The sequence below is a fragment of the Nicotiana sylvestris genome, chromosome 1 (genome assembly GCF_000393655.2).
Source record: "Nicotiana sylvestris chromosome 1, ASM39365v2, whole genome shotgun sequence".
NCBI lineage: Eukaryota > Viridiplantae > Streptophyta > Magnoliopsida > Solanales > Solanaceae > Nicotiana > Nicotiana sylvestris.
This window is the reverse complement of record NC_091057.1, coordinates 85388416-85403156: the sequence shown is the minus strand read 5'-3', so window position 1 is coordinate 85403156 and position 14741 is coordinate 85388416. Positions and strand designations below refer to the sequence as shown.

The following is a 14741-nucleotide window of genomic DNA, read 5'->3' as shown; positions in this document are numbered from 1 at the left end:
TCGAAAAATAATTTTTTCATAATATTTTCCAAATAAGACACGTCAAATAATATTATATGTATATCTTCATGGATTTACGTCGACTATCTTACGGCATGAACTAACATACGTGAATATGGGTTGTAACATTTTGGTTCATTTATTTCACTTCTTGGGGTGATTTTGGAGCTTCCTAGAGAGAGATTTTCACCTAGCTATTGGAGGTAAGTAATTTCTATCTGATGTAAGTTAAATACATAGATTATGGGTAAATTTAATATTTAAAATTGCAAAAATTATGAGTTTAGATGAAAAACCTAGATTTTGATAAAAAATGGATTTAACCACGAAAATAGTTATGGAATTGAGTGAAAATTATATATTTGAGTTCGTGAGATTATGGGTTCTTCGAAAATTTCTGAAATTCGAGCACGTGGGCTCGGGGGCGAATTTTTAAGAATCTTCCAATTTGGGTTGAGTAATTACTCTAGTAGCTAAGTTATTAACTCTTGACTGTATATTGATTATTTTATATAATATTTGGCTAATTGTGGATTGTTCGGCACCAAGTGGGGTCTTTAGAGTGAATTTGTGGCCGGAAAGTGAGCTTTGAGACGAGGTAAGTCTCTTGCCTAACCTTGTAAGAGGAAATTTACCCCATAGGTAATTTAAATTAATATTTGCTTCTAATTGTGGGGGATACATATGCACGGAGTGACGAGAGTTCATGTGTAGCTACTAGTTATACTTATGTCCGAGTAGTTTAGGACCCAAATCATGAAATACTTATAATGTTTGCATCCTACTTGTTAATTAAAGTGCCTAAACTATATTGGAACTTGATAAAGGAATTGTAAAAGACCGAACTTCACTTACTTAAGTTTTGGCGGGTTATTTGACTGTTAATAGAAATTATGCTTCCTTGTGTATTACTCTTGTAATAACTTTTAAACCGGATGTTCATCAAGTATCCTTTCTTCTTGTGGAGCAGGCCGAACGCCTCGGCAGTAGATAGATGCATCTATGGTTTGTACCACATGACCCGCGGCAGTGTATACGTTATTTTGGATCGGTTGTATGACCTTGACATAAATTGTGCTTAATAATACTCGGAGCCTAATTATACTTGATATTATTTTATGGATTGTGAGATTGTAATTACTAAATGACAGGAATTGACTTAGAATTTACTATTTGTGAAAAAATGATTTATTCTATGCTTGTTATTGAGTTGTTATTATCATTTACATAACCCATGCTTATCTAGAGTTTCTGTATTTATATTGTTAGCCCATAGTAAGTGTCGATGTCGACCGCTCATCACTACTTCTTCGAGGTTAGACTAGATACTTATTATGTATATGTTATTTATGTACTCATATTACACTTCTGCACTAATCATACAGGATTTGAGGTAGGTGCATCTGGTAGTCATACCGGTGCGCACTCCCGATGTCCTGAGGCCTAGTGGTGAGCTGCTTCCTGAGCCGTTCTGCAGCACCTAGAGTCCCTCTTTTATATTTATTTTTTGTCTACTTTATTTCAGACAGTAGTTAGAGTTTTATATATTCTACTAGTAGGTCATATACTTGTGACACCAAGTCTTGGTACACTCATTAGTAAACTTTCTAGTTTTGGAGTAATCATTTTACTGCATTTGTTCCCTTATTAGTCTTCGTTTTTCTTATTAAATTTTCTACTCCGTATTTTCTTAACAAAAAATAGAATTTGAACTACTTAGCAATTTATTAAAAAGGGGAATTTCATGCTTAATTCACTGTTAGCTTACCTAGCGACAATGTTGGGCACCATCATAGCCCATAGGAAAAATTGGGTCGTGACAGATAAGGGTTTGATGCAGTGAAGAGAGTAAGTGTTAGAGAAAGAGTAAGAAGAAAGAAGATTTCACCCATTTTTATGTGCATAAAAATAACTTTACATTGTTTAATCTTTGTTTTTTTATCTCCTACTATTTCAAGATCATACTTCAATATTTGTATGCACATAAGTTGGTAATTTTTCCTTGCAACCATAATCTTTTGGAAAATAATTAGTGAATGAAGGTATGACATTCATTTATAGTAATATGGTCAGACTTCTCTTTCATAATGTCGAGCATACGAATATTTTTTGGTTGTTATAGCGAATGACCGTTATACATGATAAGAAGTTAATCCTATTGGTTTTCAATTATACAAGGGTGTATAAGGGTTGTTAACAAGTACTAGAAGTTAAACGAATCAAGAATGTTGTAACCCATATTTTCGGGTAAACCTAAAGGTGCTTAATATATTCAAAAGGTCGTGTTTTAAGGTATTTGAATTATATAATATCCGTATCATACGTCTTGAAGTCAAACGAGTTATGAAACAAAAGTCGACAAAAGTTGTCACAACTTAGGTTCATAATTTTGCTTAAACTTTAGGTCAAATGTTACTAAGTTTTTCTCCATATTTACTAGGAATTATAGAGTGATCTACATACCAAATTTAAGATATATGAGTCTAGTTTTCAACGCATTAAACCATTCGTCGATACAATCTCGGAGTAGAGAGATTCGCATTTTTGCGAGACTGCGCCAAGCTGCTCTCTATGGGGCCCACATAGGCGGTTTAAGACATATGTAGATATATAAAAGATTCCTCAACCCGTTTTAAGTCATTTTTTTAGTATATTCCGATCTTAGCACCCTAAAAATATTCTCTCAAGTTTCTCTCATGATCCAAGACCCAAACAAAGGGCAAACAACACAAATCAAGTGTCGGGAATCCCGTGGCGCCAGTAAGTTTCTTGTTCTTCTTGTTGTTGCTCATTTTTGTGTTGTTCCAGCTCATGTGGGAGGTTGTTTTAAGTGGTTTATATTCTGTAAATACTCACTCAAATTTTTAATATCAACCCTAGGTGATTTCAAGTCTTCTAAAGTGATTCTAGTGCCGAAAAACCCTAATGGATTGCTAGTTTCGCTTCCTTGTTCTTGTAGCAGCATTGGAGGGATATTTCGTGGATAATTAAGGTTAAATTGGAGTTGTTATTTCTGTTTAAAGGTATGGAACCTCTTACTCTACATGCATTTAAGATTATCCATGTTGCGGCTAAGTCGTTGAAGCTAGAATTTGTGAAATATATATCGAAAGGCTTGGTAGTAGTGTTGTTGGTTGGTGGACTGTTTTAGGAGGCTCAATATGATTATTATTGTTGTTGTTTGGGCTATTTGGTGATTTTTTTGACTTGTGGGAAGTTATATAAATAGGGAAGGTGTTGTCCATTTCATCGTTTAGGTTGCAATCGATACATAATAGTTAGGACGCTTAAACGATAATGATAGTGTCATTTCTCTTATTGTAGACTAAGGAGTCGTGATATTTGCATAGCTTGAGGTTGAACAGTATATACAAGGTATGTGAGGCTATCCCTTTCCTTCTTTTGCACGAATCCGATTATCCATAATGTAATGAACGAGCTTCCAAAGATACTCTACTCTTAAAAGCTAGTACTTACATTGTTTCCCTTCTTATGGAGCGATTGATGTTAATGTTGCTTATCTTATTCTTATGTTATCAATGTTGTTGGTACTTACTTATTCTTATAAGATTCATGATGAAGAGTTAGTCCTAATAACGTGTACAGAGAATACCGAACTTAAGTCACTCCGAAAGGTTCAGAATATCATTCCAATGAGTCCAGCATGCATTATATATATGTATCTAGTTTACTCTACCAAGTCGCGCTATAGACGACCGGGTACGACACCTATTGTGAAACCACTAATCAGTTGGGTTTTACCGAGCTCCACGTGGCCGGGTACGATTCTACCGAGCCTCTAATGGCCGGGTATGTTTTTACCGAGCCTATTACGGCTGAGTACGGTTTGATGATGATGCCCACAGAGCCGTATATTTTAAAAGTTTATGTATATATACATATGTATCATGCATTTCATGTCAGTAGCCCTCAGAGGTACCCAGATGTTACAAGTTATATATTCTCTATCCCTGCTTACATTACTTTTCGTACTTATGGTTCCCTGCCTTATATACTTAGTACTTTATTCGTATTGACGTCCTTTTTATTTGTGGATGCTGCATGTCGTGCTGCAAGTCCTGATAGACGGGTAGACGCAGCTCCCCCACCACAGTGGGCTGCCCAGTTTAGCGGTTATTGGAGAGATCCCTTCTCGGACTTGCCGTGGTCTTGGTATACATATTTGTTATAGACATCATGTGTATGTCGAGGCCCTATTCCGGCAATGTTGTAACACTTATGTTCCTTTAGAGGCTCATAGACAGGTGTCGACTCATGTATTGTTTGGTATGACTTATCAGCTGATTTTGGATGTATAGTCTTTCATGGCAGCGTGGTAGCTCAGACCTTATATATAGTTTCTTGGCAGTCTGGTCATCCCATGTTGTGTATGTTCATTCCATTATCTTTCATTGTTGGTTGTTCATGATCCATGCCTACTATTTATATTGATCTCATCGGCCTTTAAAGATAATAAGGAAGGTTAGATAAAATGTATGTTGGTGCTCGGCAAATATGGCCCGGGTGCTAGTCATGACCCTTCAGTTTGGGTCGTGACACAAAAATTGCCTAAGTCCGCAATAAATGGACCTCACTGCCTCCAGGACTTCCGCTTCTGTAGCTCCACGACTGCATCTGCGGCTTTGCTTCTACGGAGAAAGCCTCGCAGATGCGTCTCTCCCTCAGTTGGCCCCTTCCGCATTTGTGGACCACATGCCCGCTTCTGCGGGACCGCTGCTGCGATGAGCGTGTCGCTCTTGCGTCGTTGGCCTTTTTGCGGTTGCTTCCATCACACCTGCACGTTCGCAGGTGTGCACTATGTCCCACATCTGCAGTTTCTAGGCTGCCTATGCTGGGTCGCTTCTGCGGCGGCTGGCTCTCTTCTGCGAGCTCGCACCTGTGGCTAGCCCTCCGCATGTGAGATTATACAAGAAGCCTAGTGCTTCAGCTATTCTTCCAAGTCCAAATGAGTTCCGTGCCTTGTCCGAATGGCATCTGGGGCCCTCAAGGACCTGTCCAAACATACCAACAAGTTTGTAATCATAAAGCGGACTTGCTCGAATTCCCAGAACGCATAGAACAACATCAAAACGAAGAATTACACTTCAAACCAAATCAAATCAACTTATGAACTTCAAGTTCTTCCAACTTATTCCGAACACACCGAATCATACTTTAACTATTCAGAATGACACCAAATTTTGCGTGCAAGTCTTAAATCACTATATGGACTATTCCCAGGCCCGGAATCCGAAACGGACCTCGATAACACCAAAACCTACTCCAAACCAAATTTAAAGAACTATAAAACCTTCAATGAGCCAACTTTCACTATTAAGCGCCGAAATGCTCCCGAGTTATCCAAAATCCAATCCGAACATACACCCAAGTCCAAAATTATCATACGAACCTATTGGGATCATCAAATCCCGATTCTGAGGTTGTTTACTCAAAACGTTGACTCAAGTCTTACTTAGCCCTTTTTAGCCAATATTAAGGAACCCAGTGTCCCAATATTAATCTGAACCCCTGTCAAACCCGAACTAACCATACTTGCAAGTCATAAAACAGTTAAAGCACATACGGGAAGTCTTATTTAGGGGAACATAAATCTAGAAAGTAAAATGACCGGCCGAGTCGTTACATTCTCCACCTCTTAAATAAACGTCCATCCTCGAACGGGTCTAGAATCATACTTGGAGTGCTGAATAAGTGTGGATATCTGCTCCGTATGTCCTCTTTGGTCTCCCAAGTCGTCTACTCGACTGGTTGACCCCTCAACTGAACCTTTACTGTAGAAATCTTCTTGGACCTCAACTGGCAAACCTGTCTATCAACAATGGCAACTGGCTCCTCCTCATAACCCAGGCTCTCATCTAGCTGAACCGTGCTGAAGTCTAACACATGCGACCTGTCAGCATGATACCTCCGGAGCATAGGCACGTGGAAAACCAGATGAACTCCCAATAGACTAGGAGGCAAAGCAAGCTCATAAGCAACCTCCCCAACTCGTCTCAGCACCTCAAATGGACCTATAAACCTTGGGCTCAACTTGCCCTTCTTCCTGAACAACATGATTCCCTTCATCGGTAAGACTTTCAAGAGAACCTTCTCGCCCACCATAAATGATAAATCACGTGCCTTCTGATCCACATAACTCTTTTGTCTGGACTGTGCTGTGCGAAGTTTCTCCTGAATCAACTTTACCTTTTCCAAGGCATCCTTTACCAAATCAGTACCAATATAACTTAGCCTCCCCGGGCTTAAACCATCCGATGGGCGAATGACATCGCCGACTATATAAAGCCTCAAATGGAGCCATCTTGATGCTAGACTGATAACTGTTATTGTAAGCAAACTCGGCCAAAGGCAAGAATCAATCCCACTACCCTCCGAAGTCAATCACACATGCTCTAAGCATATCCTCCAAGATTTGAACTGTCCGCTATGACTGCCCGTCGGTCTGCGGATGAAAGGCTATGCTGAGCTCCACCCAGGTCCCCAAATCACTTTGTACTGCTCTCCAGAAATGCGAAGTAAACTGAGGGCCTCTATCTGAAATGATGGAAACAGGCACACCATACAACCGAAAAATCTCCCGAATGTAAATTTGGGCCAACCTCTCTGAAGAATATGCAGTCACCACTGGAATGAAGTGTGCCGACTTGGTCAACCTATAGATAATGACCCAAATGACATCAAAATTACGTAAGGTCCATGGCAACCCAACTACGAAGTCCATAGAAATGCGTTCCCATTTCCACCCAGGTATAGTCATCTGCTGGAGTAGGCCACCTGGCCTCTGATGCTCATACTTGACCTGCTGGCAATTTAGGCACCTCGCTTCATACTCAACTATGTCCTTCATCTGCCGTCACTAGTAATGCTGCCTCAGTTCACGATACATCTTTGTAGCACCTAGATGAATAGAATACCAAGAATGTGTGCCTCCTTCAGAATCCTTTCCCTCAATCCATAAACATTAGGGACACATAGTCGACCCCGGAGTCGCAAAACACCATCCTCATCGATAGTAACCTCTTTGGAACCACCCTGTAGTATCGTCTTTATAAGAACCTATCACGCCCCAAACTTGGAGAGCGTGACCAGCGCTCAATCGAGTGAACCCGGCTAAGCAAGCCTATTAAATTCTTTCTACCTGACTCGCTCATGCATTAAGAGGACACACATTTTCATTAATTACGTCATTGTTAAATTTCAAAATTACACATTCTTATGATTGAGTGAGACAAGAGGCTAAAATACCACACAAATGGTTGACCTTCCCAACACCTATATACAACCCACATAGTGTCTATGGAGCCTTTGAATAGATACAAAAATGTCGGCAACAAGGCCCCAACTATAACTCAAGTACAATACAAAAGGGACAAAAGATGCATAACCCCGAAATGAAATGGGGATCACCAAGACTGCTAGGAGGAGGATGTACTGCAAACGCTGATCAACACTGCCTGCTAGGGAACCACCCGCATCCATTTAAGACGCAGTGCCCCCGACAAAAGGAAAGTTAGTACCGTCAAATGGTACTAGTATGTATAACTAAACACCATCTCATTAGAATGAACAATAATATAAGGGGGAAACAACCATGAGTTCAATAAGAGATTCAAGCAATACTAAAACATCAAGTAAAGGGTCACATAAGTTCTCAAGATGATATCCATATTATTAGGTTGGGGAATCTTTAGTGCCGATATGCCACAATTCACAATACCACCTTATTCTTACATGGAGTCCGATCTCGGCTCGATCGGCTAGGTTATCTCATTTGAGACATCAACCATATCCACAATTTCAATTATTATTTCCAGCACAGTTACCACCATGTGTGCGTCATGGCATCCGATCACGATCCGATCGGCTAGGCCATCTCATTTGAGACATCCACCATATCCACAATTTCAATCAATCATCTCGCTTCATATTTCTTTCCCATCTTTCAATAGTTAGCACGAGTGGCCTCATTTATAAAGTCATTCTTGGCACTTGGCCGTATTTTACAATCAAGTTTTTTTTTGCACATTCAAATATCATTATCATTAGCAACAATCAGGCCTATCATGTAAGGCGCTAGTAAACATATGGGCAAACTTGAAGAATCCTAAGCACATAGAGGCTTTTCATACAATTTAGTATAACAACCTTATTCAATTTTGACATGAAATCTTAACCTTTCATAACACATATTCCACATTTTAAAACACATCCTCAAATGGCTAGATGACGTGATAAGCAGTCAGAATAAATATTGAACATATATCATTCAACACAACACATTAGGAATAGTCAATTCTAACATGATCAATTTGGGGACTTACACAAGCTACATGGATATCGGGGAATTCTATTCTAAGAAGAAGTGATTTTAGCCATACATACCTCAATTGAGTTTCCTTCACACTTTAAAACATTCTAGAATTCTTAGCACTTTGATCTATTTGTAAATACAACAAGTTGAGCCAAAATTAGGAAGATGGTCATGATCCTAGCTCATTTGAGCACATTATCAAACACTAGGTGTGTATCAATATTTTAAGGACTTTTATGAAAGATTCCACCATTCCTCAACTCATTCTTAGATCACAACCTCCCCACATTCTTTAAGAATACATGCATGCAAGATAACAACTCCCTTACAATGGTCTTGCTAATTGCCCATTTTTAGAAGAATTTTGAAATTAAGAGCTAGGTATAGATTCTTACCTTTAAGGTAAAGACTTAGTGAACGTTACTTGATAATCTTCAAGGTTTTAAGCAAGGATTGAAGAGTAATTTGATGAAGATCACTCTCTCACTCTAGGGCTATTTCTATCACTCCAAAGCATCAGAAATATGCTCAAAATGAACTATGGCATATGTTTTAACGACATAGGATCGGGTTTAAAAATTAGAAATTAGGAGTCCCGACATAGAGTTGAGATCGCATATGCGACCGCAAAACGCTTCTGCGGTCCGCATAATGGGCCGCATAATGGCCCTCAGGTACTGGCATTTTCTGCTTCAGTTTGCGACCGGTCTGTGGTCTGCAAAACTATTCTGCTGTCCGGAAACCTGTTCTGCGGTCGCATAATGCCACACAGAACATCCCTCCAAAAAATTCTATGTGGGCTTTGCGATGTACGGCCTGCAAAATGATTATGCGGCCGCATAATGGACCGCATATTGGTCTAAAAATTAGCTCAAATCTGTGTCTCACTTTGCGGCAGGTCTGCGGTCCACAGACCAGTTTTGCAGTCTGTAGACTAGTTCTGTGGTTGCAGATATGACCGCACAAATGTCCTGCACTTTCGGAAATTTTCTTCAACTCACCAACACACTGCTCAGCCCAAAAAGTCCGTATTGTATCTCTACAATCTTTAACACATAAGCCTAACTCAGCACCACAGAATTCTGAGTTTTAGGTAAAAATTTACGGGGCCTTACATCCTCCCCCACTTAAGATCATTCGTCCTTGAATGAGGATCAAGGTTCACTATTAGCATCTTATGCAACTTAGTTTTTCATACCACACACCCGCAGTCCCAATTTTGACTAACTCCCTAAATTTCCAAAATTTTTGCTAGAGTTTCCTTTGTAACTGGGTCTATCCACCTGCCAGCAAACCCCAATAACACACCCTCGCAACATATATATGATCAAATGACGTAACATAACAAAAAACGACACCAACCGTGGCCTCATAAACAACATATAACTAAAAAGGAACACTTTTACATTAACTAATCAAGGGATAAAAAATTCATAGGGAGTAACTTCATAGAAACTATTACATAGCTATTCAAACAAATGAGGGTACTTATTTTTCATTTCTTCCTCGGCCTCCCAAGTAGCCTCTTCCACCCGCAGGTTTCGCCATAACATTTTCACAGAGGTAATTTCTTTATTCCTCAACTTTCGGACATGCCTATCAAGAATGGCAATTGGAATTTCTTTATATGACAGTTCTTCATTAACCTCGATAGTCTCAACTAGCACAATAAGCGACTGATCTCTAACCATCTTCTTCAATATAGACACTTGGAATACCGGGTGCACTTGTGACATCTCAGGTGGCATCTCAAGCTTGTATGCCACCTGACCAGTCCTTTGAATGATTCTGTATGGCCTGACATACCTTGGACTCAATTTCCCATTCTTTCCAAACCGCATTATACCCTTCATGGGGGAAACCTTCAAGAATACCCAATCATCTTCTTTGAATTCCAAGTCTCTTCGACAAACATTCGAATAGGACTTTTGACGGCTCTAAGCGGTTTTCAACCGCTCTTTAATGTTCTTAAGCTTTTCCATAGCTTGATGCACGAGGTCTGGTCCTATCAATTCAGCTTCCCCAATCTCGAACCACCTAATAGGAGATCTACATCTCCTACCATATAGCGCCTCAAATGGTGCCATCTGAATACTAGCATGATAGATGTTGTAGTAAGAAAATTCTACGAATGGAAAATGGTCATCCCAGCTACTTTTGAAGTCAAGAACACAATCACACAACATATCCTCAAGCGTCTGAATAGTCTGCTCTGCCTACCCGTCGGTCTGTGGATAAAACGCTGTACTAAGATTCACCTGTGTACCCAAATCTTGCTGAAATTTCTTCCAAAAGTTAGTTGTGAACTGTGCTACTCGATCCAAAATGATAGAAACTAGATTGCCATGCAACCTGGCTATTTTCTTGATATACTACTGAGCATACTATTCCGCTGTATCGGTAGATTTAGCTGGCAAGAAGTGTGCTGATTTCGTGAGTCGATCCACAATAACCCAAATTGAGTCAAACTTGCGCGGAGTGCGCAGTAACCCTACCAAAAATCCATATTAATCATTTTCCATTTCCACATTGTAACTACTATGATTTGTGCCAACCCACCAGGACATTGATGTTCGGCCTTCACTTGCTGACAATTTGGACACCTTGCCAAAAAGTGCATCACATTCCTTTTCATGTCATTCCACTAATAGACTTCCTTGAGATCATGATACATTTTTATAGAACATGGGTGCACGGAATACCTAGAAGTGTGAGCTTCAGCCAAGATTCTTTCCCGAAGACCATCTACATTTAGAACACATAATCGCCCTTGGTACCGTAGTGTACCATCATCCATGCCAAGAGAAAAATCTGTGGCCTTATGTTTATGAATCCCCTCCTTTAATTGTACCAACAATGGATCATTGTATTGCTTCTCCTTCACTTCTGCCACGAGCGATGAGTCAGCTCTATTCTACACAATCACCCCACCTTCACTAGAGTCCGCAAGATGAACTCCCAAGCTAGACAACTGATGAACCTCCTTTGACAATGGCCTTTGACATGCCCCCAAGTGAGCCAAACTACCCATAGATTTCCGGCTAAGAGAATCCTCCACAACATTGGCTTTTTCCGAGTGATATAGAATATCGATGTCGTAATCTTTGAGTAAGTCCAGCCATCTTCTCTGCCTCAAATTCAATTTCTTATGTTTGAAAATATATTGAAAGCTCTTGTGGTCCGTGAATGCATCCACATGTACCCCATCAGATAATGACGCCAAAACTTTAATGCAAAAAACCACTGCCACTAGTTCTAAGTCATGTGTTGAATAGTTCTTTTCATGATTCTTGAGTTGTCTAGAAGCATAAGCTATGATATTGCCATATTGCATTAATACACACCCAAGACCGATCCTTGAAGCATTGCAATATACCACAAACCCATCTGTACTCTCTGGCAGAGGCAACACGACATCGTAGTCAATCTTGATTTCAACTCCTGGAAGCTCTTTTCACAAGCCTCGGACCACTGGAACTTAACTACTTTCTGCATCAATTTAGTTAACAGAGAGGCAAGAGTGGAGAACCCCTCTACAAACTTCCTGTAATACCTTGCTAAGCCCAAGAAACAACGAATTTCTGTTGGAGTTGTAGGTCTAGGCCAATTATTTACCGCTACAACCTTTTGAGGATCAACCTTAATTCCTTCTCTAGAGATGACATGACCCAAGAATGTAACAGATTGAAGCCAAAATTCACATTTCAAGAACTTCACATACAATTGGTGCTGATGAAGAGTCTACAGAACAAGCCTGAGGTGATCGGCATGGTCCTCTCGACTTCGTGAATATACAAGAATGTCGTCAATGAATACTATCACAAAGGATGCAAGAAAAGGCTTGAAAACCCGATTCATAAGATCCATGAAAGCTGCCGGGGCATTTGTTATCCCAAAAGACATTACCAGAAATTTGAAATGCCTGTACCAGGTCCTGAAGGCTGTTTTTGGAATATCCTGCTCCCTGATCTTCAATTGGTGATACCCTGAGTGTAAATAAATTTTTGAGAAGTACCTAGCACCATGAAGTTGATCAAATAAATCATCTATTCTTAGTAGGGGTACTTATTTTTGATTGTAACTTTGTTGAGCTACCGGTAGTCAATACACATCAATAATGACCCATCTTTCTTTCTTACAAAGAGAACTGGTATGCCCTAAGGTGACACACTCGGTCGGACGAAACCCTTCTCTAACAAATTCTTCAATTGTTCCTTTAGCTCCTTCAATTCTGTCCGTGCCATTTTGTAAGGTATATAGGCTGCGTGCCTGACATCACATCGATCAAAAAATCAATCTCCCTATCTAGTGGAATCCTAGGGAGCTCATCAGGAAAGACCTCTGGAAATTCATTCACAACTGGCATAGACTTGAGTGTAGGTTCCTCAACATCGGTGTCCGTAACCCGGACCAAATGGTATATACACCCCTTGTTAATCATCTTCGTGGCCTTAAGGTAAGAAATAAACCTGCCTTTCGGCACCACATTATTCCCCTTCCACTCAACAACTGGCTCATTAGGAAATTCAAGCATCATAGTTCTAGTTCAGCAATCGAGCTTGGCAAAATATGAATAAAGCCAACCCATCCCCATTATTACATCAAAATCAACCATCCCCAATTCAATGAGATTGGCGATGGCACCCCAACCACGTGTCGTGACAACACAATCTCTATAAACCTATGCGGCCACAATAGACTCGCCAACTAGAGTAGATACAGAGAATGGCTCATGAAGTTGTTCCGGTTCTATACTGAATTCCATAGCAACATAAGGAGTAACATAGGACAAGGTGGAACCGAAATCAATAAGGGCATATACATCATGCGATTAGACAATCAATATACCTGTGACAACATTAGGAGAAGCCTCTACACTCTCGCGACCACTCATAGCATATAAACGGCTGGGTCCTCCTGAACTCTGTGCACGACCCCTAGCTGCACCATACCCTGCTGGTGCTGGAGTGCCTCGACCTAGAGGGGTGCTGAAGATGTAGCAGCTACAGAATTGGATGGCTTTGTTGTGCCCCTACCCGTACCCTGGTTGGATAAGCGACACTCCCTTTGGATATAACCTCTCATTCCGCACCTGTAACATACTAGTAGGTCCATGTAGAAGATTCCCAAATGCATCCTACCACACTTGGGGCTTGAGGGCCTCCGCTGCTGTTGGAATCTCCCTCGTGATGCCCTGCTAGTGGGGCCCCTTGCTGCCTTGATTGGGCCTAAAATGACTCCCTTGATGCTGATTGTCCCCTGCTGGCGGTGCACTAGTTGAAGACTGAGTGCAGAACTGAGATGGCCCTGACGACCCTCCCCTAAAGGCTGATCTCCCCCACCAAATGAATCTCTAGGATTGCTTGCAGATTGGGCCTTACTACTACCCTCTCTCCATCCTATTCTTCAAATTACGGGTGTTTGTAGCTTGAGCAAACGCCACCATATTTCCATAGTTCATATATAAATTTAAGGTAGCTGTGGTAGCCTCATTAATAACCAAAGGGCTAAGGCCCTACACAAACCGGCCCACTCGGGCCTCCATAGTGGGCATCATGTGAATAACTTATTTTGATAGGCACGCAAACTCCATGTGATACTCCCACACACTCCTACTACCCTGTTTAAGGGTCTCAAACTCTGCAGCACAGGCTGCCCTAGTCTCAGCAGGCAAGAAATGGTCCATGAAGGCGTCAGCAAACTCATTCCACCTCGCTGGAGGGCTACCCTCCTCTCGATAGTCCTCCCACAACTCAAACCAAGAATATGCCACCCCTTTCAGGTGATAGGCAGCCAACTCCACTCCCTCCATATCAGTAGCGCGCATAACCCGGAGAGTCTTATACATCTCATCAATGAAGTCCTGTGGGTCCTCCTCGGTATTTGCACCCGTGAACATTGGAGGATCCAACTGCAGAAACCTATTCACCATAGAACTAGTAGAATCCCCTTGTTGGCTAGAAGATGTGGGTGCAACATTCGATCTTTGGGCCTGAGAAGCCACTATCTGTGTCAACATCTGGATAGCTCCCCTAAGATCCCCATTAGAAATACCAGAACCAGAAGCTGGGGTTGGAGGTGGAATAGGAATATCGGTGGGAGGGGTCATTGCACCCTCAGTAGATGTAGGAACTGGTGCAGTCTATTCAGGTGTAGTGGAATCTGGCAGGGTAGTAGTCGGGGGATTATCCTCACCCCTCGGGTACTCACCCACATCATCAAGTCGAGAATGGACAACCACTCATGGGGTGGCATTGGCTCCTTGGCCAATTCTTGCTCTCTTCTCAGGTGCCATATACTGAAAGTTAAAGGAAGGCACTAGTTAGAGGAGAAGCAATTGCACAATCAATTTCATCGCACGATCCAGAATATCAAAGAAGGGTATTGTTCCTAAATGTCCAAGTAGCCT

At 41.0% G+C, this 14741-nt stretch overlaps 2 protein-coding genes across 2 annotated transcripts; both read right to left on the bottom strand.

Annotated features, from left to right (window-relative positions):
• Nucleotides 1-9798: 9798 nt before the first annotated feature.
• Nucleotides 9799-10173, bottom strand: LOC138872057 (uncharacterized). The gene has a single exon (XM_070150018.1). It carries the CDS (start codon nucleotides 10171-10173, stop codon nucleotides 9799-9801), a length of 375 nt encoding a protein of 124 aa, XP_070006119.1.
• A 1492-nt stretch (nucleotides 10174-11665) lies between these two features.
• LOC138872055 (uncharacterized) lies at nucleotides 11666-14441 on the bottom strand. The gene is made up of 4 exons (XM_070150015.1): nucleotides 13952-14441; nucleotides 13181-13309; nucleotides 12239-12318; nucleotides 11666-12043 (listed from the first exon to the last, which is right to left on the bottom strand). The coding sequence occupies exons 1-4, from the start codon at nucleotides 14439-14441 to the stop codon at nucleotides 11666-11668; spliced, it is 1077 nt and encodes a 358-aa protein (XP_070006116.1).
• Between the last annotated feature and the right edge of the window lie 300 nt (nucleotides 14442-14741).

What these genes read in the sequence shown, in the direction of transcription:
- LOC138872057 (XM_070150018.1), bottom strand. Translation starts at nt 10,173, where the DNA reads ATGCGGTTTGGAAAGAATGGGAAATTGAGTCCAAGGTATGTCAGGCCA.
- LOC138872055 (XM_070150015.1), bottom strand. Translation starts at nt 14,441, where the DNA reads ATGACCCCTCCCACCGATATTCCTATTCCACCTCCAACCCCAGCTTCT. An exon ending in GTTTGAGACCCTTAAACAGG is followed by an intron (nt 13,310 to 13,951) that starts GTAGTAGGAGTG and finishes GCACCCCTCTAG; the next exon opens with GTCGAGGCACTCCAGCACCA. An exon ending in TTCTCCTAATGTTGTCACAG is followed by an intron (nt 12,319 to 13,180) that starts GTATATTGATTG and finishes ATTTACACTCAG; the next exon opens with GGTATCACCAATTGAAGATC.